This window comes from Anabrus simplex, chromosome 2, assembly GCF_040414725.1.
Source record: "Anabrus simplex isolate iqAnaSimp1 chromosome 2, ASM4041472v1, whole genome shotgun sequence".
In the NCBI taxonomy this organism is placed as follows: Eukaryota; Metazoa; Arthropoda; class Insecta; order Orthoptera; family Tettigoniidae; genus Anabrus; species Anabrus simplex.
Genome location: NC_090266.1, coordinates 1,058,796,354 through 1,058,821,593, shown reverse-complemented (window position 1 = coordinate 1,058,821,593; position 25,240 = coordinate 1,058,796,354). Strand labels below are relative to the sequence as shown.

Below are 25,240 nucleotides of genomic sequence, written 5' to 3'. Positions count from 1 at the left end.
GAGAAACCAAAGTAATAGATGGTATTAGTGATCATGAAGCTGTTTTTGCCGTAGTTAAAAATAAATGTGATAGAAAGGAAGATCTTAAAAGTATGACTATTAGGCAGTACCATATGGCTGATAAAGTAGGCATAAGGCAGTTTCTAAAAAGTAACTATGATCAGTGGAAAACGGTAGATAAAAATGTAAACATACTCTGGGATGGGTTTAAAGCAATAGTTGAGGAATGTGAAAACCTTTAAAGGTGGTAAGGAATGGTAAAGACCCTCCTTATTATAATAGAGAAATAAAGAGACTAAGAAGAAGGTGCAGAGAGGAAAGAAATAAGTTAGAAATGGCTGTGGAAGTAAGGAGAAATTGAAGGAACTTACTAGGAAATTGAATCTAGCAAAGAAGGCACCTAAGGATAACATGATGGCAAGCATAATTGGCAGTCATACAAATTTTAGTGAAAAATGGAAGGGTATGTATTGGTATTTTAAGGCAGAAACCAGTTCCAAGAAGGACATTCCAGGAATAATTAATGAACAAGGGGAATGTGTATGTGAGGATCTTCAAAAGGCAGAAGTATTCAGTCAGCAGTATGTAAAGATTGTTGGTTACAAGGATAATGCTAAAGTAATATTAAAATTTACATATGATAACAATGACATTTACAGTAAGATACAAAAGTTGAAAACTAGAACAGCGGCTGGAATTGGTAAGATTTCTGGGGATATACTAAAGACAATGGGTTGAGATATAGTACCATATATGAAGTACTTATTTGATTATTGTTTGGTTGAAGGAGCTATACCAAATGAATGGAGAGTTGCTATAGTAGCCCCTGTGTATAAAGGAAAGGGTGATAGACATAAAGCTGAAAATTACAGGCCAGTAAGTTTTATATGCGTTGTATGTAAGCTTTGGAAAGGCATTCTTTCTGATTATATTAGACATGTTTGTGAAATTAATAACTTGTTGGATAGAAGGCAGTTCAGTTTTAGGAAAGGTTATTCCACTGAAGCTCAACTTTTACAATTCCAGCAAGATATAGCAGATATCTTGGATTCAGGAGGTCAAATGGACTGTATCACGATTGACCTGTCTAAAGCATTTGATAGGGTAGATCATGGGAGACTACGGGCAGTATTTCTAGAAAATAGTCTCAGAGAATTAGAGTGGACGGAGCTTTATCTGACCCTGTAATAATTAAGAGGGGAATTCCTCAAGGCAGTATTATTGGACCTTTATATTTTCTTATATACTAGCTGATGTACCCAGGCTTTGCTATGGGATTCTCAGAAAGATGTCTTTGTGGTTTTCTAACTGAAGTCAACATAGGTCATTATAAAAACGTCAGTAGGAATGTAGCGATTAAAAGCAATGTTATCATATCAAATACCCGATCAAATGAAAAACCACACATTTTCACACTTTGAACGAACAGTACTATGGTGCCGATCTAACAGTCTTAGTGCTGGAATGACCAGACCGCAGATAGCCATGAACACTCCTCTGCCATTATTTATGTAAGCGTGCAAACTGCTCATCCTAATCAGTGCCACAGTAGGGATTGAACAGCTCGAATGCTATGATGAACCAGTGTGTTACATACCAGTAGTATCAGAAAATTTATGAACCACAGGATTGGCATGCTAAAGAAGAAAGTTATCTAACTCCCCAGCTACTTCCCGCCAATAATCAGGCAGGCTGTTATACTCGGTTCGACCAGGTGAGTTGGCCGTGCGGTTAGGGGCTCCCATCTGTGAGCTTGTATCTGGGAGACAGTGGATTCAAACCCCACTGTCGGCAGTCCTAGAGATCGATTTCCGTGATTTCCCATTTTCACACCAGGCAAATATAGGGACTGTACCTTAATTAAGGCTGCACCCGCTTCCTTCCCATGCCTACCCTTTTCCTATCTTATCGTCGACATAAGACCTACGTGTGTCAGTGCGACGTAAAGCAAATTTTAAAAACCCTCGGTACACAGCAGTAATCCCATCTATCGGAGATAAGTGGCAACAGAAGGCACAAAGCACATCACAACAAACAATGGTCAATGTAATGTTATTGTTGATCAATTTTATGAGCTTTCTATAGTATAGCCCTTCACATTTAGTTTCCTTTCGACTCTGTGATATTAGGGCGTCTTATCACATTATTTATAGCATAAACTGTAGTTCCTTATTCCCCAAGTTTACATACTGATTTTCATTAAATTCTGTTCACCCATTTTCTCGTGACTCGGCGCTGATATGGACTTAGGCAACAAAAATCTGAATTAATGATTATCTCTGTTATCATAGCCGGAACAGTAAAAATGTATAAGACAAATTATAAGAAATTTGATACTATATAACTTTAATTACGTAGGACCAGTAAATTTAAGAATTAAATTTTTGGCCTTCCCCTAAACTACCATTTCACTCAACGTGAATAAAATTATTTATAGTCTAGATAGTAGCAACTTATTCCCTGACTTTGCATACCGATTTTCATTGAGATACGACTACTAATAACATAAATACTTGAAAATTAAATTTTAAGCCTTCCCCTAAACTACCATTTCTCTCAGCGTGAATACAATTATTTGTGGCCTAGATTGTAGCGACTTATTCCCCGACTTTGCATACCGATTTTCATTAAATTCTCTCTAGCCGTTTTCTAGTGATGCGTGTAAGTACAGACAGACAGACAGACAGACAGACAGACAGACAGAAATTACGGAAAATTAAAAGTGCGTTTTCTTGTTACTGTGGACACGACCGGTACAGAAATATCATCCTTTTTAATTTCTGAGCAATGTATAGACAAAACTCTTATTTTATATATATACTAGCTGATGTACCCGTGCTTTGCTACGGGATTCTCAGAAAGACTGAATTTGTGATTTTCTTAACTGAAGTCAACATAGGTCATTACAAAAATGTCAGTAGGAAAGTAGCAATTAAAATCAATGTTATCATATAAAATACTTGATCAAATGAAAAACCGTACATTTTCTCACTTTTAACAAATAGTATACGTACTACGGTGCCGCTCTAACACTCCAAAGTTCCAGAGCTGGAATGACCAGGCCACAGATAGTCGTGAACACTCCTCTGCCATTATTCCGTTAAATATGCACACTGCTCATTCCAATCAGTGCCTCAGAGTAGGGATTGAATAGCTCGAATGCTATGATGAAGCTGTGTGTTATGTACCAATAATATCAGAAAATTTATTAACCAGAGGAATGGCATGCTAAAGAAGAAAGTTATCTAACTCCCCAGCTACTTCCCGCCAATATTCAGACAGACTGTTACACTCGGTACGACCAGGCGAGTTGGCTGTGTGGTTAGGGGCACACAGCTGTGAGCTTGCATCTGGGATATAGTGGATTCGAACCCCATTGTCGGCAGCCCTGAAGATGGTATTCCGTGGTTTACCATTTTCACACCAGGCAAATGCTGGGGCTGAAGGCCTACCTTAATTAAGGCCAAGGTCGCTTCCTTCACACCCCTAGCCCTTTCCTATCCCATCGTCGCCATAAGATCATCTGTGTTGGTGTGACGTAAGGTAAATTGAAAAAAATACTCGGTATGCAGTAGTAATCCTATCGGAGATGAGTGGCAACAGAAGACACAAAGCACATCACAACAAACAATATCAATATTATGTTATTGTTGATCAATTTTATGGGCTCTCTATATTGTAGGCCTTCACATTGTTTTCTTTCGACTCAGTGATATTAGGGCATCTTCAAAATTATTTATAGTGTAGACTGTAGTTCCTTACTCTCCGAATTACATACCGATTTTCATTAAATCCTGTTTACCCATGTTCTCGTGACTCGGCGCTGATATCCAAATTCATGAATATTTCTGTGATCATAGCCAGTACGGTAACAATGTATTAGACATAAATGATTGGAAATTTAATACTATATAACTTCAGTTATGTAGTATTTATCGATGCGATTCATAAATATTTGAGAATTAAATTTTAGGCCTTCCCCTCAACTACCATTTCAATCAATGTAAATAAAATTATTTATGGCCTAGATTATAGTGATTTATTCCCCGGCTTTGCATACCGATTTTCATTAAGATATGACCACTAATAACAGAAATATTTGAGGATTAAATTTTAGACCTTCCCCTAAACTACCATTTCAGTCAGCATGAATAAAATTATTTATGGCCTAGATTGTAGCAACTTATTCCCTGACTTTGCATACCAATTTTCATTCAATTCTCTTCAGACGTTTTCTTGTGATGCGTGTACATACATACAGACAGGCAGACAGACAGAAATTACGGAAAAGTAAAAAGTCCATTTCCTTGTTACTGTCGACACGACTGATACAGAAATACCATCCTTTTAAATTACGAGCCATGTACAGACAAAGCTCTTATTTTATATATATATAGATTAATACAGTAAATGATATGAGTAAACAAGTGGAATCAGAGGTAAGGCTTTTAGCAGATCAAGTTATTCTGTATAGAGTAGTACAGTAAATAAGTTACAAGATTGTGAGCAGCTGCAACACGACCTTGATACCTTGATAATGTTGCGAGATGGACAGCAGACAATGGTTTATTGATAAACGGGGTTAAAAGTCAGGTTGTGAGTTTCACAAATAGGAAAATTCCTCTGAGTTCTATTACTGCATTGATGGGGTGAAAGTTCCTTTTGGGGATCATTGTAAGTATCTAGGTGTTAATATAGAGAAAGATCTTCATTGGGGTAATCACATAAATGGGATTGTAAATAAAGGGTACAGATCTCTGCACATGGTTATGAGGGTGTTTAGAGGTTGTAGTAAGGATGTAAATGAGAGGGCTTATAAGTCTCTGGTAAGACCCCAACTTGAGTATGGTTCCAGTGTATGGGACCCTCACCAGGATTAGCTGATTCAAGAACTCGAAAAAATCCAAAGAAAATCAGCTTGATTTGTTTTGGGTGATTTCCGACAAAAGAGTAGCGTTACAAAAATGTTGCAAAGTTTGGGCTGGGAAGACTCAGGAGAAAGAAGACGAGCTGAGTGGTATGTTCCAAGCTGTCAGCAGAGAGATGGCGTGGAATGACATTAGTAGACGAATAATTTGAGTGGAGTCTTAAAAGTAGGAAGGATCACAATATGAAGATAAAGTTAGAATTCAATATTCATTTATAGGAAGGGAAGTTAGGGATTGGAATAACTTACACAGGGAGATGCTCAATAAATTTCCAATTTCTTTGAAATCATTTAAGAAAAGGCTAGGAAAAGAACAGATAGGGAAACTGCCACCTGGGCGACTGCCCTAAATGCAGATCAGGATTGATTGATTGATTGATTGATTGATCCAATGGGGAACCACCAGCAACAGCCTTGTATGCCCTCATTCCATATTATGAACTCTGCGGAGATGTTTGGAATTTAATGCAGACTTCTCGCACACAATCTAGTGATTAGAAAGTGTATAAAACACAGGCAAGCATTGTACCTCCTACTTTTCTAGTGGCAGATTAACGAGAGCAAGGAATAAGGGAGCATCCATCTTTTAAGACACTGTGCCATACAACCAAGGCCATGCCGTCATTCAACTCTTACTTCAACAACAACAGCATTAACAGCGACAGCTTCAACAACAAAGCAGATGTTATAAAACAACAAAGGATGTTTCCCCAACTGCTCAGATTGTCTTAATATCAGCGCTTTACAAGACCGTTAATTCTGATACTTGTTTTTATGCTTCATCGACGATTCGAGTACGAATATTTGAACATTTTTTAACATATGTTTTTATACCCACAGTAACAAATAAGAACTTCACAGTATTCCTCAACTTCAAGTTTATATATATTATCTTCAAACTCTTGTCAACATTGTACAAACGCACTACAGTTATCTGTGACCTGGATCGTAGGTCATTGTTTAAATTTTGTTTTTATGTCATATAACTCATGTGTGTTTAAAGGCAGATTTCATGTTGATTGTTGTTAAGATCCTTTTGATTTTTATATTTACTGTGAACTGATGATGATTCCAAGGGAATCAAAACTGGTTTTCACTTAATAAATGTTATGTATTATATTAAGTGTTGAATGGTGGAACATCCCTCAATTGATTCCTATTATAGAAAGTGTATATCACCACCACTCCTATCCTGCTGGCCAACATTCTGATGGTAATTTCCCCCCCCCAACAAACAGGACTTGAACCGGCTAACCATGGTGTCAGACCATACAGACTTGATGCCGTAACGATCACAGCCACCAGGTGGGCTGCAGGTTAGTACTTATCCTACATCATCATCAACAACAAACTACCTTGCTCTTTATTTTCCTCCTAAGCCCTTTCAGTGATACCTGATGGTGGAACTGTTGGGAGTGGGTGCGGGTATAACCAGCCCTCGACAACCACGTTAACATCCTTACAACTACTACTGGTCTTAAGAGAAGCATAAAACATGGAAGGTGGTTATGACAAGAGAACTGTGCGATATAAAATTTAAAAAAAAAAAAAAATTTAAAAAATTAGGAACATGAGAAGATCCAAGCTTCCTTATTATAAGAGATTTATTAGATGTGGTTATTGCTCAATGTTGTGTGAGTAGAAGAAAATAAGAAGCTGTACTAAGAATTTAGGATTAAAAGATGTTCCTGGGTGTGTGCTGCTGACAGCATTCTTAACTGATTTGTTGCTACTCTGTCAGTTTTTTTAAACGTACATTGTTCTCCTCGCAAGCAGCTTTTGTATCCGAGTATTTCATATTAGCAAGTTATTTCTAAGATCCAGAAATGCAATCAACATATGAAAGAAAGTAAGTCAGAACTTGTACAAAATATAGATATGATTCTTACCGCTTGATAGGATTTACAGCAAGTTCTCTAGGAGCATCAGTTGTAGTTTTCACAAGGACTTTGCGGTTTGATCCATCCAACCAGCATACTTCCAGGTAATTTTCATGTGGGAACACATTAGTAAAGTAAAGGTTTCCAGCAATCCAATCAACAGCTAAACCTCTGATGCCATTAGAACCAATACCATCTTTAATGATTGGCTGCAGCTCTGTGCCATTGGGGCGGATGCGATAAATACCATTCCACATGCCACGATTAAATTCTACCCAGTAAATCCAATTACCAGAGAAATGAACATCAACATGGAAGATATGGTGACCTAAAACAAAATTCAAATAAAAATATTAATGTAAATCTCTGAAAATTCCTTTACTGGTATAAAGAAGGAAAAAGAAAAAGCATGTTTAATATCTAAACTTTTTTTTTTTTTTTTTTACTTCTGATTAGCCTTTACTAAACTCAAGAATCCTATGGTAATGGGATACTACGCAGAAAACATGACTTTGCTAAATGTGATTCTTTGTGAAAATTTACCTAATTCAAGATCATTAATGAAAGTAAAAAGCTTTACCATTGCAAACTTAAGAACAAAGGGACAACTACCGTATTAGATATACTGAACAAAATTAACATGTAGAATGTATAGCAGTAGATCATCAGAAAGAATAACTAGCAGATGGAGTGTTAACAGTGAAACAAATAGTAGATAATGAGATAATGAAGAAAGATAATGATAAAAAGTGCATGAAATGACAGAACATGTAAAAGAAATGTAATGGAATCAACAGTAAGTGCAATAGGTATCACAGAGTCATGAGCAAGCTGGCAGTCTTTTTTTTATCATGTTACTCCTGAACTATCTTCAGCAGTGTGAGTCAACCTAATCCAAATCCTCATATCAATAACAAGTCTTAGGAAGAGCAAGGAGCTAATACAACACATAAAATACATTTACTGTAGAGTTGACAAAACAGAAATTATTACATTTCATATTTCCTTTCTGGTATACATAAATGTATAAGAATAAATACTGAAAAATAATAATTACAAAAAAGTAACAGTCAAGTCGTCATGTAGTTTATGTACTTATACATACAGTACACACCACATGAACTGATAGTTCGATCAATTTCAAATTTTACATACATACATACATACATACATACATACATACATACATACATACATACATACATACATCTTTCAATAATTAAATTGTCTTCAGTGTTTCAAACAACTCAACGTGACTCCTCACGTGCAAACTAAGTAACTTATAAGTTACCAGAACATAATGCAATTAATTTCACTTTAATTTGATTATAGGCTAAAACAGTCAAATTTTTTAAAATTATTATTATTATTATTATTATTATTATTATTATTATTATTATTATTATTATTATTATTATTATTATTATTATTATTATTCTGTACCAGGTGCATGCATACGTTTCTGCCGGTTTTTATGGTAAAGAAAACACGTAATTTTCAAAGGAAAGTAATTTTTTATTTACTCAAAATATTGGCCATCACATTCTACACACTTCGCCCACCTTTCAGGTAAGTTATGAATACCATGCCAGAAAAACTGCTTGTCTTTTGCAGTAAACCATTTATTGAGCCATTTTCAAACTTTCTCTAAATTGCTGAAGTGCTGCTCTGCAAGCGCGTGCCCAACTGATGCACAGAGGTGATAGTCAGATGGTGCCAGGTTGGTGCAGTACAGCGGATGTGGAAGGATGTCTCATCCAAGTGATTTCAAGGTATCTTTCACTGGTTTTGCTGTGTGAGACGGCGCACTGTCGTGTAACAAAATCACTTTGCCATGTTTTCTGGCCCATTCCGGTCGTCTTTCAATCAATGCATGATTTAAATTAATCATTTGTTGGTGTTAGCATTGAGTTTGAGTTGGGTCATCATCCACTAACACCTGCAATTGCTCGTCTTTGCACTTTTGTGGTCTACCAGAGCGCACTTTCACATTGAAATCACCAAGTTTAAATTGTCAAAACCAAGTCTCGCATGTTCTAATCGATAGAGCGTGTTCACCATATGTTCTACCAGGGAACGATGACTTTCGACAGCCTTTCTCTTTTGATTAAATAAGAGAAGCAATGCGTGCCACAAATATTCTTTTTCTGGCACAAATTCGACATGATCACTGAATGATACAACACAGACGCTAGTGTTTGGCGGACTCAACTTGTGTGTGTGTGTTGGTAGGTAAATGTCAGACGAACAAACTGACGTATGTGTCCAATTCATCTGCTGCGTACTGTTCGCTGGCGCCATCCCTTGGTGAAACCGGAAAAGACTTGTGCATAGACCTGGTATGTCAGATGCTAATATATTAAATATATTCTAGATGCCTTCTTGACTCGTAAATCACATTGGTACAGTCCTACATAGAATAATGTGTATCTACTATATATGTGAATATATTCTAGGTTTACCATCAGTTAAGCAATTAATGTGGTTTGAGAGACCAACTGTTGTCTGGGTGGTACTGGGATAAAATCCTTGCTCTTCCTAACACTTATTCTTGATATAAGGATTTGAAATAGGTTCACTCACCATGCTAAGGGTAGTTCAGGAATTACACAATACAAAAGTCTGCCAGCCTGTACATGGCAGTGGAATTAACTATATGGACTGTGTGATATATAGTGCAGCTTATGATTACAATCATCAGTGCATCAGTCCATTTCTCCAATAGTCTCAGAAGTGGATTGTGTGTATTTTTTTAAACTAATATTTTCCTCTTTCTTTCCCATTTTCTGATAATTCGTAACCCAATGGCTGCCAAGATCTGATGTACGTCGATGCTCTGTGAATTGTAAAACTACTGCGATCCGATGAGATTCGATGCCGTAAAGGCTGGTTTTCAAATACCGTTTTTTAAGGTTTAACGCAACAGATGATTCGTGTATGCATGTTGGCTGATCCATAGTATCTCTAACTATAAATAAATACCATTTTCTCTCTGACAAAGAGACTATAACATTCTTATTCTTCATTTCTTTGAGAGGTTGGTATGCGCTGACCACGTCATGTGCGCCACAAACTTTGCGCGGCAAGTTTGATGCGAGGTATTGCTTTTATAGTGTTTTTGAATATTATATTGCAAATTTATGTAGGGTAAGATGGTGAAATATTCGACAGTGATTATTCTTCTAGTGATGAAAACAGTGAGAGACAATAACAGTTCATGTGGCAGATATTAGGCCTAATGGTGTTTTCCCTCCTCAAATTACTACTTCTACTGTCAAAAGTGAAGATGACAATGATGTTAATGTTAGCCAGTGAAATGCAAGTTACCATGACGACGAACCTAACCTCAATTTTCAATTTCAAAAACTAAAATCATTTGAACATTTTTAAATACAGAGATTTAAAACTTTTAACATTTAAAGGCAACAAAGTTTAGTGATTCTAAGAGTGTCATCAACATGTATGTGAAATAATTATTACTATGCCAAATACTAATTCAAATTTTGAAAATTAATTACAGAAAGTGGAAATTAATAATTTATTATTTTTTTAACATAAAGACATAAGTGCCACCAAAGTAAATCACAGGACATATACATAGATATATCATGAATCATGAAAAAAAAAATCATCTATACAGCTTCAAAACTGAGGCAAGCACAACATTTTCAGTAAGACCTTACGTTTTGCATTAATTTAGGTTGGTACTTTTAGCAGTACTACAGCATTTTAGCTTGGTAGGGGCATGGTTAAGCCCTTTAATGCAACAAGCAGTTTATTTTGCAAGATTCCACCTATATTTAATGACTTCCTGAGCACATGAGATGTATTCAATATTAACATTCAAATAGTGTGTTAATAATTCCCATGAAGGTTCTATTAAAAAAAGAGAAAAGAAAAATAAAACAAAGTTCACCAACAAAGATTTATGTTAGCAAATATGTCAAATTCATCTGAAGGAGCACACTCACCAGGACCAGAAATTGGTACCATAGCTTCTGACGGATCCTCAAGACTATAGCCACGTGTTATTTCCAACTGAGATACAACTGCAAATGTCTTGTATGCTACACAATTCATCTCGTTCTGTTTCTTATAACCTACTGAACAACTGCACACACGTGAACTTTCACCAATAGGAATACAGAGGTGTTCACAACCACCATTGTTATGGCTGCAGGGATGTGTCAATGGCACTGAAATCAAAATAAATGTAAATACATTATAATGAAGCATAAAATCTTTGAAATCACAATATCTAAACCTGAACTGTATAAATCCATCTGTACTTACAATCAATTTCAATTATAATGATTTGTTTAATATCAATAAAATACACAAATCAAATACAGCATTACATGTTTATGTATTAAAAGAATGGTATATTTCATCAGATAGAATGTACATACAGTGAGGTCCATCAAATGTTTTCACCTCAAATATGTTCAGACTAGTTGAAGATACAGTAGCTACATGTGGTTTTCACCTAAGTGAATAAGAGGCATATGAAAAAACTTGCAATGTGGTTCCCATGCTTTAATAACCACCGAGGCAGTGATGTTAAGCTGTCTTTTTAAAACAAAACTAAACCCATTCCTCTCCTATGACCACCACATTCAATGATGCAATTATTTCCACAGTCAGTCTGATGAAAAGGATTATTGAAGTGTGCATGTTTTCAAATGTTGCAACGTCAGGCGTTAGTAGCCCAAAGGTCAAGAAGACAAGGTTTACATGCAACTCATACCTCGTGTTGGCGTCACCGGGGAAAATGAACATACAAATTTAGATGTGTCTCAACTGTTCCACTCCTTTACTACTCTATAACTTGATACGTTGATATTTGAGTCGAACCATAGGTATACTCCTCTTAACCCCTTTCCATTTCCATAACCAGGCCCCATTATGGAAGACTTTTCATTCAACAAGTAATTTATAAATTGGATTTAATCTCTTCATTACAAATCTCTTCAATCATTCCCAATTCTCTAAATCACAATTATTCTTGTTCTCTGCTGCAAACCCAAGGTCTATTAAGACAACCCCTGCTTAGTCAAGAGGTCTACATATAATGGACAGTCACATGGTCAATGTGACAACCCCTCAGTTTCAATATTAGGCTTTCATGATCGGGTTCACAACTTCTTCAGAAAGTTCCTCAATTGGAGTGATTCCCATACCCTCGCACCACGATTGCACTCCTCTGACGAGGTAAGTATTGTGGCCTCCAAGTAACAACACAGATGCTACCCCACCATCACAGAACTATGATCATATCACTTGTGGGCTGCAATAGTGGCACAACTAAAAAAAAAAAAAAAAAAAAAAAAAAAAAAAAAAAAAAAAAAAAAAAAAAAAAAAAACGAATTTGGAGTTAAGCACTCTCCAGCATTGCAGATTAGCCTTCCTTCCAGTAGCAACAGTGGCAGATCTTTTAGTTCAATATTCCACCAACAAATGGCAGAACTGCCCTTGTTGCATTCTCTGCTTTGTTGTTTACGACTGCAATACTGATGCTTCTCAGTTTGCACGCGGAGCTCCGCAGTCGCGTAGCACATTCTGTTCATCACTAGACACACATTGTAATTTGTGCCAGTTTTGCAGAAGAATTTAATTAATTTCTGCAGTACATCAGAAACTTTAAACTCATTTATCTCAGAACTTGTTTTTTCAAGTCGTGCCACTATTGTAGCCTACAAGTGATATGTCTAATGCTTCCCTTTATAAGAAAGATGTAGCAGTTGGTCTGGCGAGGGTTACCTGCTATGGGATGGAGCAGACCGTACAGCCAGCGACTTAACGCCAGATGTGGGACAGCAGGAAATAACCTGACTTGGGCGGAGGAGCTCCTTTAATTGGGTGCTGGTCCCCCAGTGGAGGAAATGCCACCAAAATGTTCTCCAGGTTAGGGGAAGCTGCACTGAAACCTGAGAGTTGGGTATATGGATGTGGCAAGCCCATCGTAATAATAGCCTACATGAAGTATCAAAATGGATCAGACAAAGATCTAAGGAGTACCCCAGAAGCAACGCGCATCTCCTGTGTCCACAGGGAGGTGCGAGAAGTGGATGGAAGTCAATGATCCACAGCCCAACCTAGGAGCTCACTGGATAAGGATGACAGAGGGAGCAGATGTAGCAGCTGATAACATCAATTTTAGGCCACCTAAAATAGCAATTACCAAAAACATTCCTGACCCCTTCCTTCAGGTTAGTGCAATTATTGCTTTAATTTTTTTTTCAGAAAATACCTTACCTAAGTCTCATACTAATTCTTTAAAATCAGTTTATCCCTACCATATCACAGTAGTTTACCCCATTTGATGTAATCCACTTTTGCTTCCATATACAGCAGATGAACTTGAAAAAAACTGAAGGTAAGGAATAGACCATCTTTATTTGAACAATCTTGAGCAATGGAGTTGTCAACTGGACAATCTTATTATTTTTCAGAATTTTACAATCAATTACTCCTGTTACTTTTTTAAGTCAGAGAACACAATCTGAGTCTGGAGCTTTTCTATTCTCAAATTTATCTGCACATTAAGATAAATAAATTAATGAATGAATACATAAATAAAATAAATTTGGACATTAAAGAAATTTCACAAATTATTTACAGTGTTTCTCACCTGTTGATATTGACATACATTTATTGGCAGCGTAATTAATTTATTTTAGTGCAACCCTTGAAAAATCTCAGATGTGTGTTCTCCATCAAGAAAAACTTCCTTTCTAAAGTAAAAAATGATTTCTACCTCACACCTTTTATTCTCATACTTTTTGATGGGATCAAATTTAAACTTTAGTAGCTTGAGGTTTCAAAACCCACCTTGTCGTTTGCGGAATATAGTGAAAGTCTTCAAATCAGATTCGTTATCAACAATATGTTTTGGGTTTTCTCCAGTAAGGTCAACTCTTTCAATTTTGTCATACTTAGGATCCAAATAATACAAGCGGTTCTCATAAACTGCCAGAGCACGAGGTAGGGCAATGTTGTCATCTTCGGTCAAAAGATCACTAACCTCCTGTCCATCAACAGTCATTACCTGGATCTGAAAGGCATCCATAAAACAATTAGTAAACCAAAGCAAACATTATTAACTTATAATGAACCACAAAATATTTATTTCATCAAGTCTTACAAATCACACAAATACTCAAATGCAAATAAACAAAAACCACAGCTGAGGGAAGAAGGGAATGTGTGATTATGATGATGAACAGAGAGATAAACGTATCCATCTAACAAACTATTAGTGTTGTAACTTACGAGTTAGTGTTGTACTAACCTGCAGAGTCAAATATTTTTAAGAAGATGTTCAGACTATCAGCTCACATTCTAAAGACTCATTCCAATCTTTGAAGTTCAATGGGCACATGACAAAAAATACTACTGTTTGGGTACTTGCAATTCTTCTACATGTGAGCAATAGTACTAACAATCATACACTTATCATACCAACATGAAGATTATGACCAACAACCAAATTCTGAATTGACAATTTAACCGACTGTGCAGAAAAATCTAGTGGACTACATGCTCTTCAACCAATACTACTGCACTAGCAACACACAGCAATGACATACCATTAGATTCCAACTACAGAACACAACACACACTGTTTTTTCACTTCATGAAGTTGTTACGAGTTAAAAGTAATAACTAACAAGATTCATTTAAAATTAGGATAATTAAATATCTGCAATAATGAAAATATAAGATACTCAGAGGTCATTCTACATTACACCTTGAATGTTAAATTTGAAGTTACCAACTTAAAAATGTTAAGCTAGTTCTGGACAAAAATCCAAATGCATCTGGCTGCAAGAGGTCAGCACTTGTACCAGCAAGGTACATACAAAACTGTCTGCAGGAATTAAACATATAAACTAATCTTTCTTAAGGTGGTGTGAAAATGTTGACAAGATTATCCAGTATTTAAGAGATGATTTTATTGGTACACTGAAACATCCTGGAAAACACAGGCCCTAATTTCTTCTCGAAGGGTTACACATCCTGTAGATATGAGACATGAATTAAAATACCATATTCATGTATAAAGCTGTGCTGTTAATCAGATTTCATACTATAACAAGGGTCGCAATATCTGTTTAGGACACAGAAGTTACTTAGCACGTCAAATTACTTCAACAGGACTGCATAGGAATATTTATACCAGGAAGGACGTTTTCATCTTGAAGAAATCAGGACACCTATACTCTCAACATTTTAAACTGTACAAAGAATAATTTCTCCTTAATTGATAGAAGAGTTATTCAGGATGTGTAAGCCCTGTACGCAACAGAGATCTGCAATGTTAGCAAATTAGATATTCAAAATCTGATTCACCCATAATAATACCCAATCACCACTACCAAATTAAACCACACAATGTTCTTATTTGTTACCACAATTACACAGACTATAGTAGAGATATGCTCCAATAGGAAAATCTAATTACATTTAATTCCTAGAAAACACCTTCCTTCTAGTATGTTCTCACTTATGCAGCCAATACTCTAATTGTCCACTTATTATTATTATTATTATTATTATTATTATTATTATTCATGGCTAATTTATCCAGTAGCTCTATGAAGTTTTACACTACATTTTCATGCCCTCCTTCCAGCTTGTTCTTGCTTAATTATGGTGACTAATTTAAATCTTAACAGGTCTTATTTTGAAAAACTTCATTTATATTATTTACAAGATACTCATCACTCACCTTGGTAGGATAAAGAGTGCTGAAATATAGCCGTTTTGTTTCCAAATCAATAGTTATTGCCTCTGGCCTCTCTGACAGTTTGAGAACAGTGGGTTCTGAGCCATCCATATTAACCTTTCCAATTTTTGCAGGTACACCAAATCCACCTTCATCGACCCAATAAAGTTTGCTAGAAAGAAACCAAAAGTTTGTTTAGAAAACAATTTAGCAACAATTATATGAAAATAAGTGTATTATGATAAAAGCAGTTAGTGACAGTACATCAACCATCACCACCACCACCATTTCCATTTGTCCAGAGTAGATTTTCAACTTAGTCTGAGTGAGCTTTCAATGTTCATTTCCATTACTCTGGCAAGTATGGTTGGCACCCACATAGTGCATAATCTGTTCTACCTAAATAAATGTAAGTGAGAACAGCAATAAGTTTACATACATTGAGGAAACGGTCCAGACAAGGTCAGAATTGTGATATTGCCCAGAATTTTCTAGTTTGTGATGTCACCACTTGCAACACGTTGCTGTTCACCGAGACTGGTCTAAAGTAGTCCTTTACCCATTCTTGGAGATGATCAAGGAAAAATGTGGATTCTCTCACTGATATTCCTCATTGGAAAGAAGGATAGCGACAAATTTATAATAAAACTGAATATAAAATGCATTAAATTACATTTGTTGCCTGATGCCACCTCTTCACGGTGGTTGTATTTTTGGAGTTATCCTTCGAGGTAAGTCAGACTAAAAGATACCTTCACTAATTTCTCAGTCTACTTTGTGAAATTCATCTCTTTTGCTATTTGTTTTACGTCAAACTGAGACAGACATGTCTTATGGTGACAATGAGATAGGATATGATGGAGCAGAAGTTCCTTTCAGGGCAAGTTCAGTACTTTAGGCCGATGATTTTAAGAAAATGATATATATTTAAAGTACATTAGGAAAATAAAACACACTCTTTGTACAAAGGCACAAAGGCATGTAGAAAACTATTTTCCATGACAAAAAAACAGAAACTCTATTGAAATTCATCTTTTGCTTTTTGTTTTATGTCGTACACAGACAGACAGACAGATATTATGGTAACAATGAGATAGGAAAAAGCTATAATTGGGAAGGAAGTGACTGTGGCCATAACTGAGGTTCAGCTCTAGCACTTGCCTGGTGCAAAAATGGAAACCACAGGAAACCATTTTCAGGACAGTGGGGTTCGAACACACAATCTCTTGAATGTAATCTCACAACTAAATGACCCAAACCATGTGGCCAACTTGCTTGGTAAATTTCTCTATTCATATGTTCTAAATGTAGAATACATGTCTGGTGTTAAGTTTTGACTGATAACATAATGATGCACTTAAGATTTTAAAAATTAAATTTAAATGTTTAAATTTATATATACTGGTAAATTATATTACTAGGCCATATTCTGTGAATAAAATAACCAAAAATGAATAATGTATATTAAAAACCAACATGCACATATTGTATCTGGGGTTGTACACCCTTATAAAAGTTTACGTCAGCAAACATAACTGAAAGAAATCGAAATCCATTAATTGCCTTAAAAGATAAAATGTTATGCAAGGAAAATTTCATAAGTTTACTTACCCTGCAGCTGGGTCAAGACACATGGACTTCGGTCTTGCAACAGAAACATTACGGCCATCATTAGCAAGGATAATTGAGCGGTATTTCACCTTTCCATCTACTTTCACCGCCTCAAAATTGGACGCAAGTCTATTTCCAATATAAAGGTTACGCCCAATCCAATCAAATGCAATGGTGTATGGTGCTCCAACAATGCCAGTATCTTCACTAGTCAAAAATTCAGTCTTATTACCTCCACCATAAGGTGTTGTAAAGATGGTACACTAAAAAATAAAACATATTACAAAAAATGAGTACTTGCTAATATATATAATTCTATCTTAAATTATCTTACTAGTATCATCTGTTTTTGACTGCCATAAAACAGGATGCCATGGACATATTGCATGAGGAATGTTGCAAAGGACTCCTAGACATGTCTTAAATTCAAAATTAAACTAAGACTATTCTGTATATACCAATAATTTTGCACCTCTCCATTCTCAATAAACTTTGGTCAGGTAATAAGTTCATCAGCCACTTAAATACTATAACATATCCACTGGTGCTCTGATAGTCCAAAGGTCTTTTGAACAATTTCTTAACAGCAGCCAATCATGCACTAAGTTGTTACAATTTATCAGCAGACATTGTAATCTGCGAGCCAAGGGAAGATTGCAATACAGAACTGTACTACATCATTTAATGAGGGGGCATTATTTAAAATTTTCTAATTTGCTCCACGTCTGAACTGCTGTTTTGCTCCATGGAGCACAAGCAGAAACTTGTATGTCCAAAATGTGCACAAGGGTATGTGATCTTACACAGAGGACAACTTTATTTATCTTTAGAGGATCACAGGACACAGCAAAGAGTATATGATAGAAGGTATGTTGTAGTCCTACAAAATTCTGTCTGGTATCCTGAGCTTCTGTAGTATCTATATTTGTGGGTATATTAAATTCACTGAAAGTGCGATTGGGTAAGATATCATTACGACCTTAGGAGAGGTACTATGCCTCAATTTGTCTGATGTTGAAATGGGAGACTGTTTCAAGTATGACCAACAATGCAATTCAAAATAAACCTGCCCCATGAGTCCAGAGGTATCTCGAACACTGGTAAATGCTTCAATACACAAGTCTCAAATTAATTGTGGAAGACACTGTAGTAACTATGCTCAGAATCAGTCAAAAGTGTCTTTTATCCCAAATTGATTTTCTGTTTGCTAGTTATTTATCTCTGCACTAGCACAAGCCTCGTAATCTGCAGGCCTTCAGGCTGAGCAGCGGTCGCTTGGTAGGCCAAGGCCCTTCAAGGGCTGTAGTGCCATGGGGTTTGGTTTGGTTTTGGTTACTAGCACAAGTACTTTCTCAGAAACAAAGGGAGAGAAAAGGTAAGGGATGATAGCAAGTATGGCCTTAATTAGGAAACAGACCTCGCATTTGCTTGATGTGAAAATAGGAAATAACAATTACAAAAAAAAAAAAAAAAAAAAAAAACATCTTCACGGGTACCAATAGTGAGGTCTGAAGCCAAAATCACCTGAATGAAACTTTACAGTCATACAATCCAAACCGTGAAGCCAATTTCTGTGGAGTACTACAAATTAAAATATTACAATCTAGCTAATCAAAAAAATTATTCAAATGCACGTGTAATCCACATGTTGCAAGATAGTAGTGGGGAAAACAAGTATATTCCATAATATAACATCATGTACACTTCCTGAAACAAAATGATCAACTGAAAAAATCTTAGGCCTGAAGTACAAGCATGACTGAAACAAATGAGCACATCGGTGTAGAGATTTCTTGGCTAGGTAATACATAGAAGATTATCTGCACTTTGCCAATAAAAGGGTGCATTTCCATGCTTTTAGAAAAAGTTTAAATGACAACATCCGCTACAAATTGCTCTGAACGCTTCTTGTCAGTTACCTCACATAATTGAATTATGCAAGTTCTTTTGGCGAAGTATGTACTGGACAAGTGTATATTAAAAAAGTAAGACAAGAAATACTAAGGTATACAAAAAGTGTGAAGTGTGATGCTGATTCTTCTGTACAAGATATCGCTCAGCTTTTGTGTCAGGAAGTGTATTAGTATGTCATAAAAGAGAAATTGTTTTTACACCTCAAAAATGAGAATTTCATTACCCTACAAAACTCCAGAATTTAATTTGTGTTAATTTTAATAATTTATACATTATAAGAAGAATCTAATAATCTCTGATAGTGAACATACACCCAGTGAGTAAGCTCATTGTTAGCTCAAATGAAAACTCTAGCCATTCTTTTTTGTTTGTTCTTTTTAACGTCGCACTGACACAGATAGGTCTTATGGCGACAATTGGATGGAGATGGCCTAGGATTGGGAAGGAAATGGTCATGGCCTTTGTACTGGGAGGTACACCTCTAAGCAGCACCTTTAAATCTTGCGCCTAAAAGAACTCCTCTACTACTCAGAAGATGTCACTACAGTAATTTGACGTAATTTTCTTATTGTGAAGTTTCATGTACTGTATGAAATTCTACGTGTTTTGTTTACCATTCATCAAGAAGTTTGGACTTTCTTCAACAGAGGTCACTGCTAAAAAACTATGATTATGCACCCTGGTGCGAAGTGGATGAACTTTGATTCAAAGAAGTTTTGTATTCATAAGTTTTTTTTAACTAATTAATGTTCCTTATTTTTGGGTTGGCAATACTGATCTTTTCTTACCGCCAGTTTTGAATCCAACCAATCAAGAATTTCTGTAATTAATTTTCTACCAATCACCACCTTCTTCTTCGGTTTTGAGTGTAACTTTTTAATTCTCCAATAAAATTGAGAGGGTGTGGCTGGTTTATTCGTGAAAGGTCTCGAACTTTCCCCGAGGGTTTATAAACTGTGGATTTTCTCGTCTCTTGGCCATTTCATCGTCGTCTAACTAAGTGTGTGTGTCAAGCAGAAGGCGAGAGGCGCCTCTTTCATCAGGTAGCAGTTCTCCAGCCAGGTAATGGCCATCTAACATCTTACCTTTTGCTAGCTCCGCAGTTTAACCTGAGGGAAAGGTCCAAAACTTTAACTATGTAACCAACTTTTCTAAAATGTAAGTTCTGCCGACTAATGTAAAAATTTCATAAAATCTCTAACTGTAACTCGGGGATAGAGTGTGATGTACCCTCTCGAGCTCCCCTTCATATTGGTTTGAGGCGACTACGTTTTGTAACTGGTTTTCTTCCCTTCCGTAATGTCTTAATTTATTCTTATACGAGTCACCTCAGTAGTTTGGGAATAGCCCTTGTTTCATCGGCCTAGTGCCCCTTAGGTTTTAAGAAATCATATCTAGGAGTGCAAGTACTCGCCTCCATTCAAATTGTGTTTCGGGCCATTTACTTAACCTGTTCTTTTCTGCTACGGCCTAATAGGTTGGGTACTAGATACCCCTGTTTCAAATTTTGTAAGTTGTGCCTTGGTGGCAAGTAATTGTAATTTTCTGATATTGCCTTGAGTAGGCTTCAGAACTGAGAGCACGTTAGCTCTTTTTCAAGTGTTGTAAAAGTGCCTCTGGGAGGCCTGATATTGTAATTGCTGGAGCAAGGGCTCCATGTATTAGGGGGTTTCTGCCCTTAAGTAAAGTTGTGATCTTTGTAAATGTGAGCGTGTAGCTCAGGAAATGTAAGCGAGGGGCCTGAAGCCCAGGACTTGTAGAATTCACTACCTTGTATTTTACTTGACTCATTTCTAATTTGCCTATGGGACCTGTTATATTGTTATTTGTTGATTTTTTGAAATTCTAAAAAAGAAAAGAAAATACAACCTTTGTTAAAGTTTTAAATTCCATTCTTGACTTTATAGTTAGACCCATTCACCCCGGCACCTTCTTTCACCTCTGCATCCACGGGTAACCCCGTGACAGCCTTAATTAAGGTACAGCCCCAACATTTGCCTGGTGTGAAAATGGGAAAAGATTGAAAACCAGTTTCAGGGATACCAACAGTGGGGTTCGAACCTACCACCTCCCAGATGCAAGCTCACAGCTGCACGCTCCTAACCGCAAGGGCAACTCGCCCGGTAGCCATTTGTTTGTGTGAGCAGATATTCACCTATCCTAGCTGTAACAGTGCTTTGTAGCATTGCCACCAGTCATTTGTTAGTTAAGTGAGAACTGAAGAACAACAGAACAAAATAATTCGAGTTAACTACTTTAATGGATTTTGGAGATGTCCAGATGCTGCAATTTTGCCCCACGAATTATTTCATGGGCTGGTAAATCTACTGACAAGAAGTTGATGTGTCTGGGCACCTTCAAATACCAATGGACTGAGCCGAGACCAAACCTGCCAACATGAGATCGGAGGACAGTGCTCTGCTTTCTGTGCTGCTCAGTCTGGTGGTATCAAGATATGCTGGAAGGGCAAAGGCCACTGACCATCAAGGGGTAAAGACATAACATACAAATCTATAGAGATATGAATGAGATATCCTTTCTGGTACATACTCACTACAGTTATGTAGAGCTCACTACAACCAAGCTATCCCATCAACATGTACTGAAATAAAATTTAACAGTAGTAGAACTTACATTCTCTTCATCATCCTCCTTTCCTTGGACCCAATAGATTGTTTCTGTCTTGCGATCAAAATCAATCTGCAGGCCTTTCTCAACACCCACAATTGGTGTGAGGAAGCCACTTGTCTTATCACCAGGATTCAGGCTAATATCCACAATCTGAGAAGCCCTCACTACCATCAGGAAAGGAGTCTCCTCTGCAAACAAACAAATGGCAGTTAAACAGGTTCATAATATTTTACAATTTGCTTAATGTCGCACCGAGAGAGATAGGTCTTACGGCAATGATGGGATAGGAAAGGGCTAGAGTAAGAAAGGTCTCCCAAATGCAAGCTCACAGCTGCACGACCCTAACTGCACGGCCACTTGCTCAGTAAAAACAGGTTCACAAAACTTATTCATAGTAAGAGAAAATTCTAAGCAGCACAGAGAATGTCAATTTACAAACCTGAACACACTACACAATAAGTTTTACAATGGCCAATAGTTTTAAAGTTTGACAAATTTAAGAAAAGGAAACAAAATTATGTTAGCAGGCAAGAAGCTCCTGAATGGAACTGAAGCACATGACCTAGTCAATTATAACATCTAGGGGAAAGTTCAAGAAACGTCAAGAATACTCAATAAAGCTTCAAGTTTTCAATGTGCAAATTGAGATTTCCTATCCTTTTGCATCAGTAAGAAATGTAAAATGACTTGGCAAAGAAAATGATACAGTATTAAGCACAACTGTCAGATTTTTTATTTCTTGGATTTATTCTAGTAATACTTGTCTAATGAGTCATCAGTGCTAGTTAAATTGCTTGTGAATTGTATAGGTTAACTGAAAATTTAATATTTCATATATTAAGAGCTGATATATATATATATAAATATTTTTTTTTAACTTTGAAAGTTTCATTGGGCATAATCATTGTACTTTGCCCACCTTCCCATGCTAATCCACATAAGACAATGTCTAATGTTTTGGTCCTAATGTAGGGTATGCCTTCTGCAGCCTTCCTTTGTTCTTCAGCTTAACTTACTTTCTTATGGAGAGAGAAAATAAATGTACTCCCATGAATTTTCTCATCCATGCTAACCAGCTTTTGTCTGTTCACCTTTGACTTTAACAGTTCACCTGCTTTCATCATCTCTGATTATGCCACTTTTTTTTTTTTTTTTTTTTTTTTTTTTTTTTTTTTTTAGAATCATACCAATGAACTATCTCAGCTCCATTTGTCAAATTACATTTTATTAAGTCATGTTCCAGTTCACATTCCTCATCTCTGAGATTTTGCCAAATACAGCAACACCATAGTTAGATCGTAAGGAACATCATTAATGGAAATATAATAATTATTGAAGAGTTTTCAACACATTTGTAACCCATTGTATGGAAAGGGACCTAAAGTCAGATTCTTCACTTTTGAAAATTTTGTGCTTCTAACACTGACATAAGATAATTAACACTTTAAAAAAATAGTTCAAGCTTCTAGGTGCAATACTTCAGAAGATATTACTTATTGACTATTGCTGTTAGGAAAATTGTACTTTTAGAAAATCCAATTACAGCTTTCACTAATTTTCTAACCAACTGTACAAAGGTTTCACGACATCAAGTGGCAAAGACTTGAACTTCTGCGTAACATAATTTGGTAAGAAGACCCATAGGTAGCGCAAGAAGTTAAAACATAGAAATGCAATTTTTAGGCAAAAGATATTTTTGTTCACTCTGCTGCAAAATTTACGTTGCCGACTTTCGGTCCCTTTCCGCACAACGGATCACATTATTGTGAGTGAAACCACAGGCAGAGGCAGAACAATTCTCTTGTTCTAGCGGGTGGGTTTGGGCAGTACAAATAACCAAATTTAATCTCAAAGTAAAGGGCCAATAAGGACGATCTTTCATGCCAGTTCTAATTACAGTATAACTTCAATTTTGCCTGACCTCAATTTAGCGTAAACTCACATTTAACGGAAGAAATTTCCAGTCGCGAAAATTATTCCATAAGAGCAATGCAATTTTATATTCAATTTAACGTAATTCACAATAGGACAAAACCCACATTTAGCGTGAAGGAAGTGTTAAAATTATCAAATATTTATTTCTATTAGTTTTTGGTTATGGGACATTAAGAACCTATGAAAAAGATGCCATAAGCTTGCTAACGATGATTCAAGGCAGAAGGGGAATTTAGAGTGCAGGCACTTAGGGCTAAAGTGAGATTTCGGACTCTAATACACATCCGACCGCGGCCGCTGTAGTAGAAGAGAACCCCGTTTTAATGACAATGTTATTATAACCTTTAAAAATTCCTATATTAACCTGTGCAATATCCTTCGGTTACAATGAGAACCCTTTTACTGTTTCATCCAATATTACGGGCAAATTCGGGCGTGTTAGTTTTTATCCGTTATCAATATTCATACACTCTACTCCAGTGTTTTTCGTAATGCGATCAATCATCTTCCATATCGATTCCTCACTACGCACAAGCGAGTCAATCTTGAGCGAGCCTGAGGTCTCCTCACAACTCCGACTAGGCTGTAAACAAACATCGGGATAACATGTTTTAGAAATAAGTGCAATGATAGCAGTTGTTAACTCCTTAGAAATAAAAACTGAAGTAAATGATTGCTTAATTTTAATACTATGTACTGAAATAAAATAAGAATGTGATACTTCTCAAGATACAGCAGTGTGCATAACTAATTTCAAAGGTTAGGTTATGTACTTTCGCGTCTTCTTAAATTTCAGAAAGGCTGTTCTTGTGTAAGTTTCTAGTGAAAATATTATTCTACAAGGAGCTTGAAATATGTTTTCATAATACGTGCGCAGTACACCAGACCAGGGTTAAGTGATGCCGTTTAAAGTAAGAAAATGGAAATGCTTGCAACAAGCCTCTGGAGTGATGCTACTGCAATTTTTAAGAATTAAACTGAATATGTATTCAGACTATTGGAATTAGAAAATACGTGTTAATGAGCAAGCCGCTGCTTGGAAAATATCCGCAAAAATGTTTAAACAAACAGATTGCCGTTTCATACCGATTTTAATGTGTTTTTGTGCGAGTTTGGTATCTTTCCCGACTTTTATGAAAAATGATGTACAACGTTATAAGAACAACCTTAAACCGAAGCGGTTTTACATTCACCACCAAAAATCTGTTAAAATGAAGCACAAATCGCAACTGCAGTACAGTGTGTAGGGTAGATATCTCCTTGTTTTATTGCTGTCACTGGGTAAATAATGTATGATGGTACAATTTATGTTAATAGAGGCAAAGATCTCTGGAAATGGTGTGCTATCTACTGAAACCTCGATTTAAGGTAAACCCCCATGTAAGGTTAAAAAAGTCAGGTCCCTCTAAAAATGTTAAATAGGGGTTCTACTGTATATGGAATTACCTACCCTGACCTAAACGCACTGGAGTCCAAGACTACACATACTTTTGTAACCTTTTACATACTTTGTATCATTTACTTCAATTCTGAGACAATAGCAGCATTTTGACTCCTGTAGTTTTCTCTCAATGAAAAGTGGCTCCTGAAGTACACTAAATAGGGCGAGTCAAT

The 25,240-nt window shown here is 36.3% G+C and overlaps 1 protein-coding gene across 1 annotated transcript in view; it reads right to left on the bottom strand.

Moving 5' to 3' along the window:
• The window catches only part of mgl (megalin), a 213,688-nt gene that overhangs the window by 96,971 nt on the left and 91,477 nt on the right, over positions 1 to 25,240 (bottom strand). The window contains exons 24-29 of the mRNA XM_067142002.2: positions 21,695 to 21,879; positions 17,147 to 17,409; positions 15,539 to 15,707; positions 13,639 to 13,861; positions 10,779 to 11,003; positions 6,817 to 7,135 (exon numbers count right to left, since the gene is read on the bottom strand). Coding sequence (XP_066998103.2) covers positions 6,817 to 7,135; positions 10,779 to 11,003; positions 13,639 to 13,861; positions 15,539 to 15,707; positions 17,147 to 17,409; positions 21,695 to 21,879 — 1,384 coding nt within the window. The remainder of the gene's footprint in view (positions 1 to 6,816; positions 7,136 to 10,778; positions 11,004 to 13,638; positions 13,862 to 15,538; positions 15,708 to 17,146; positions 17,410 to 21,694; positions 21,880 to 25,240) is intronic.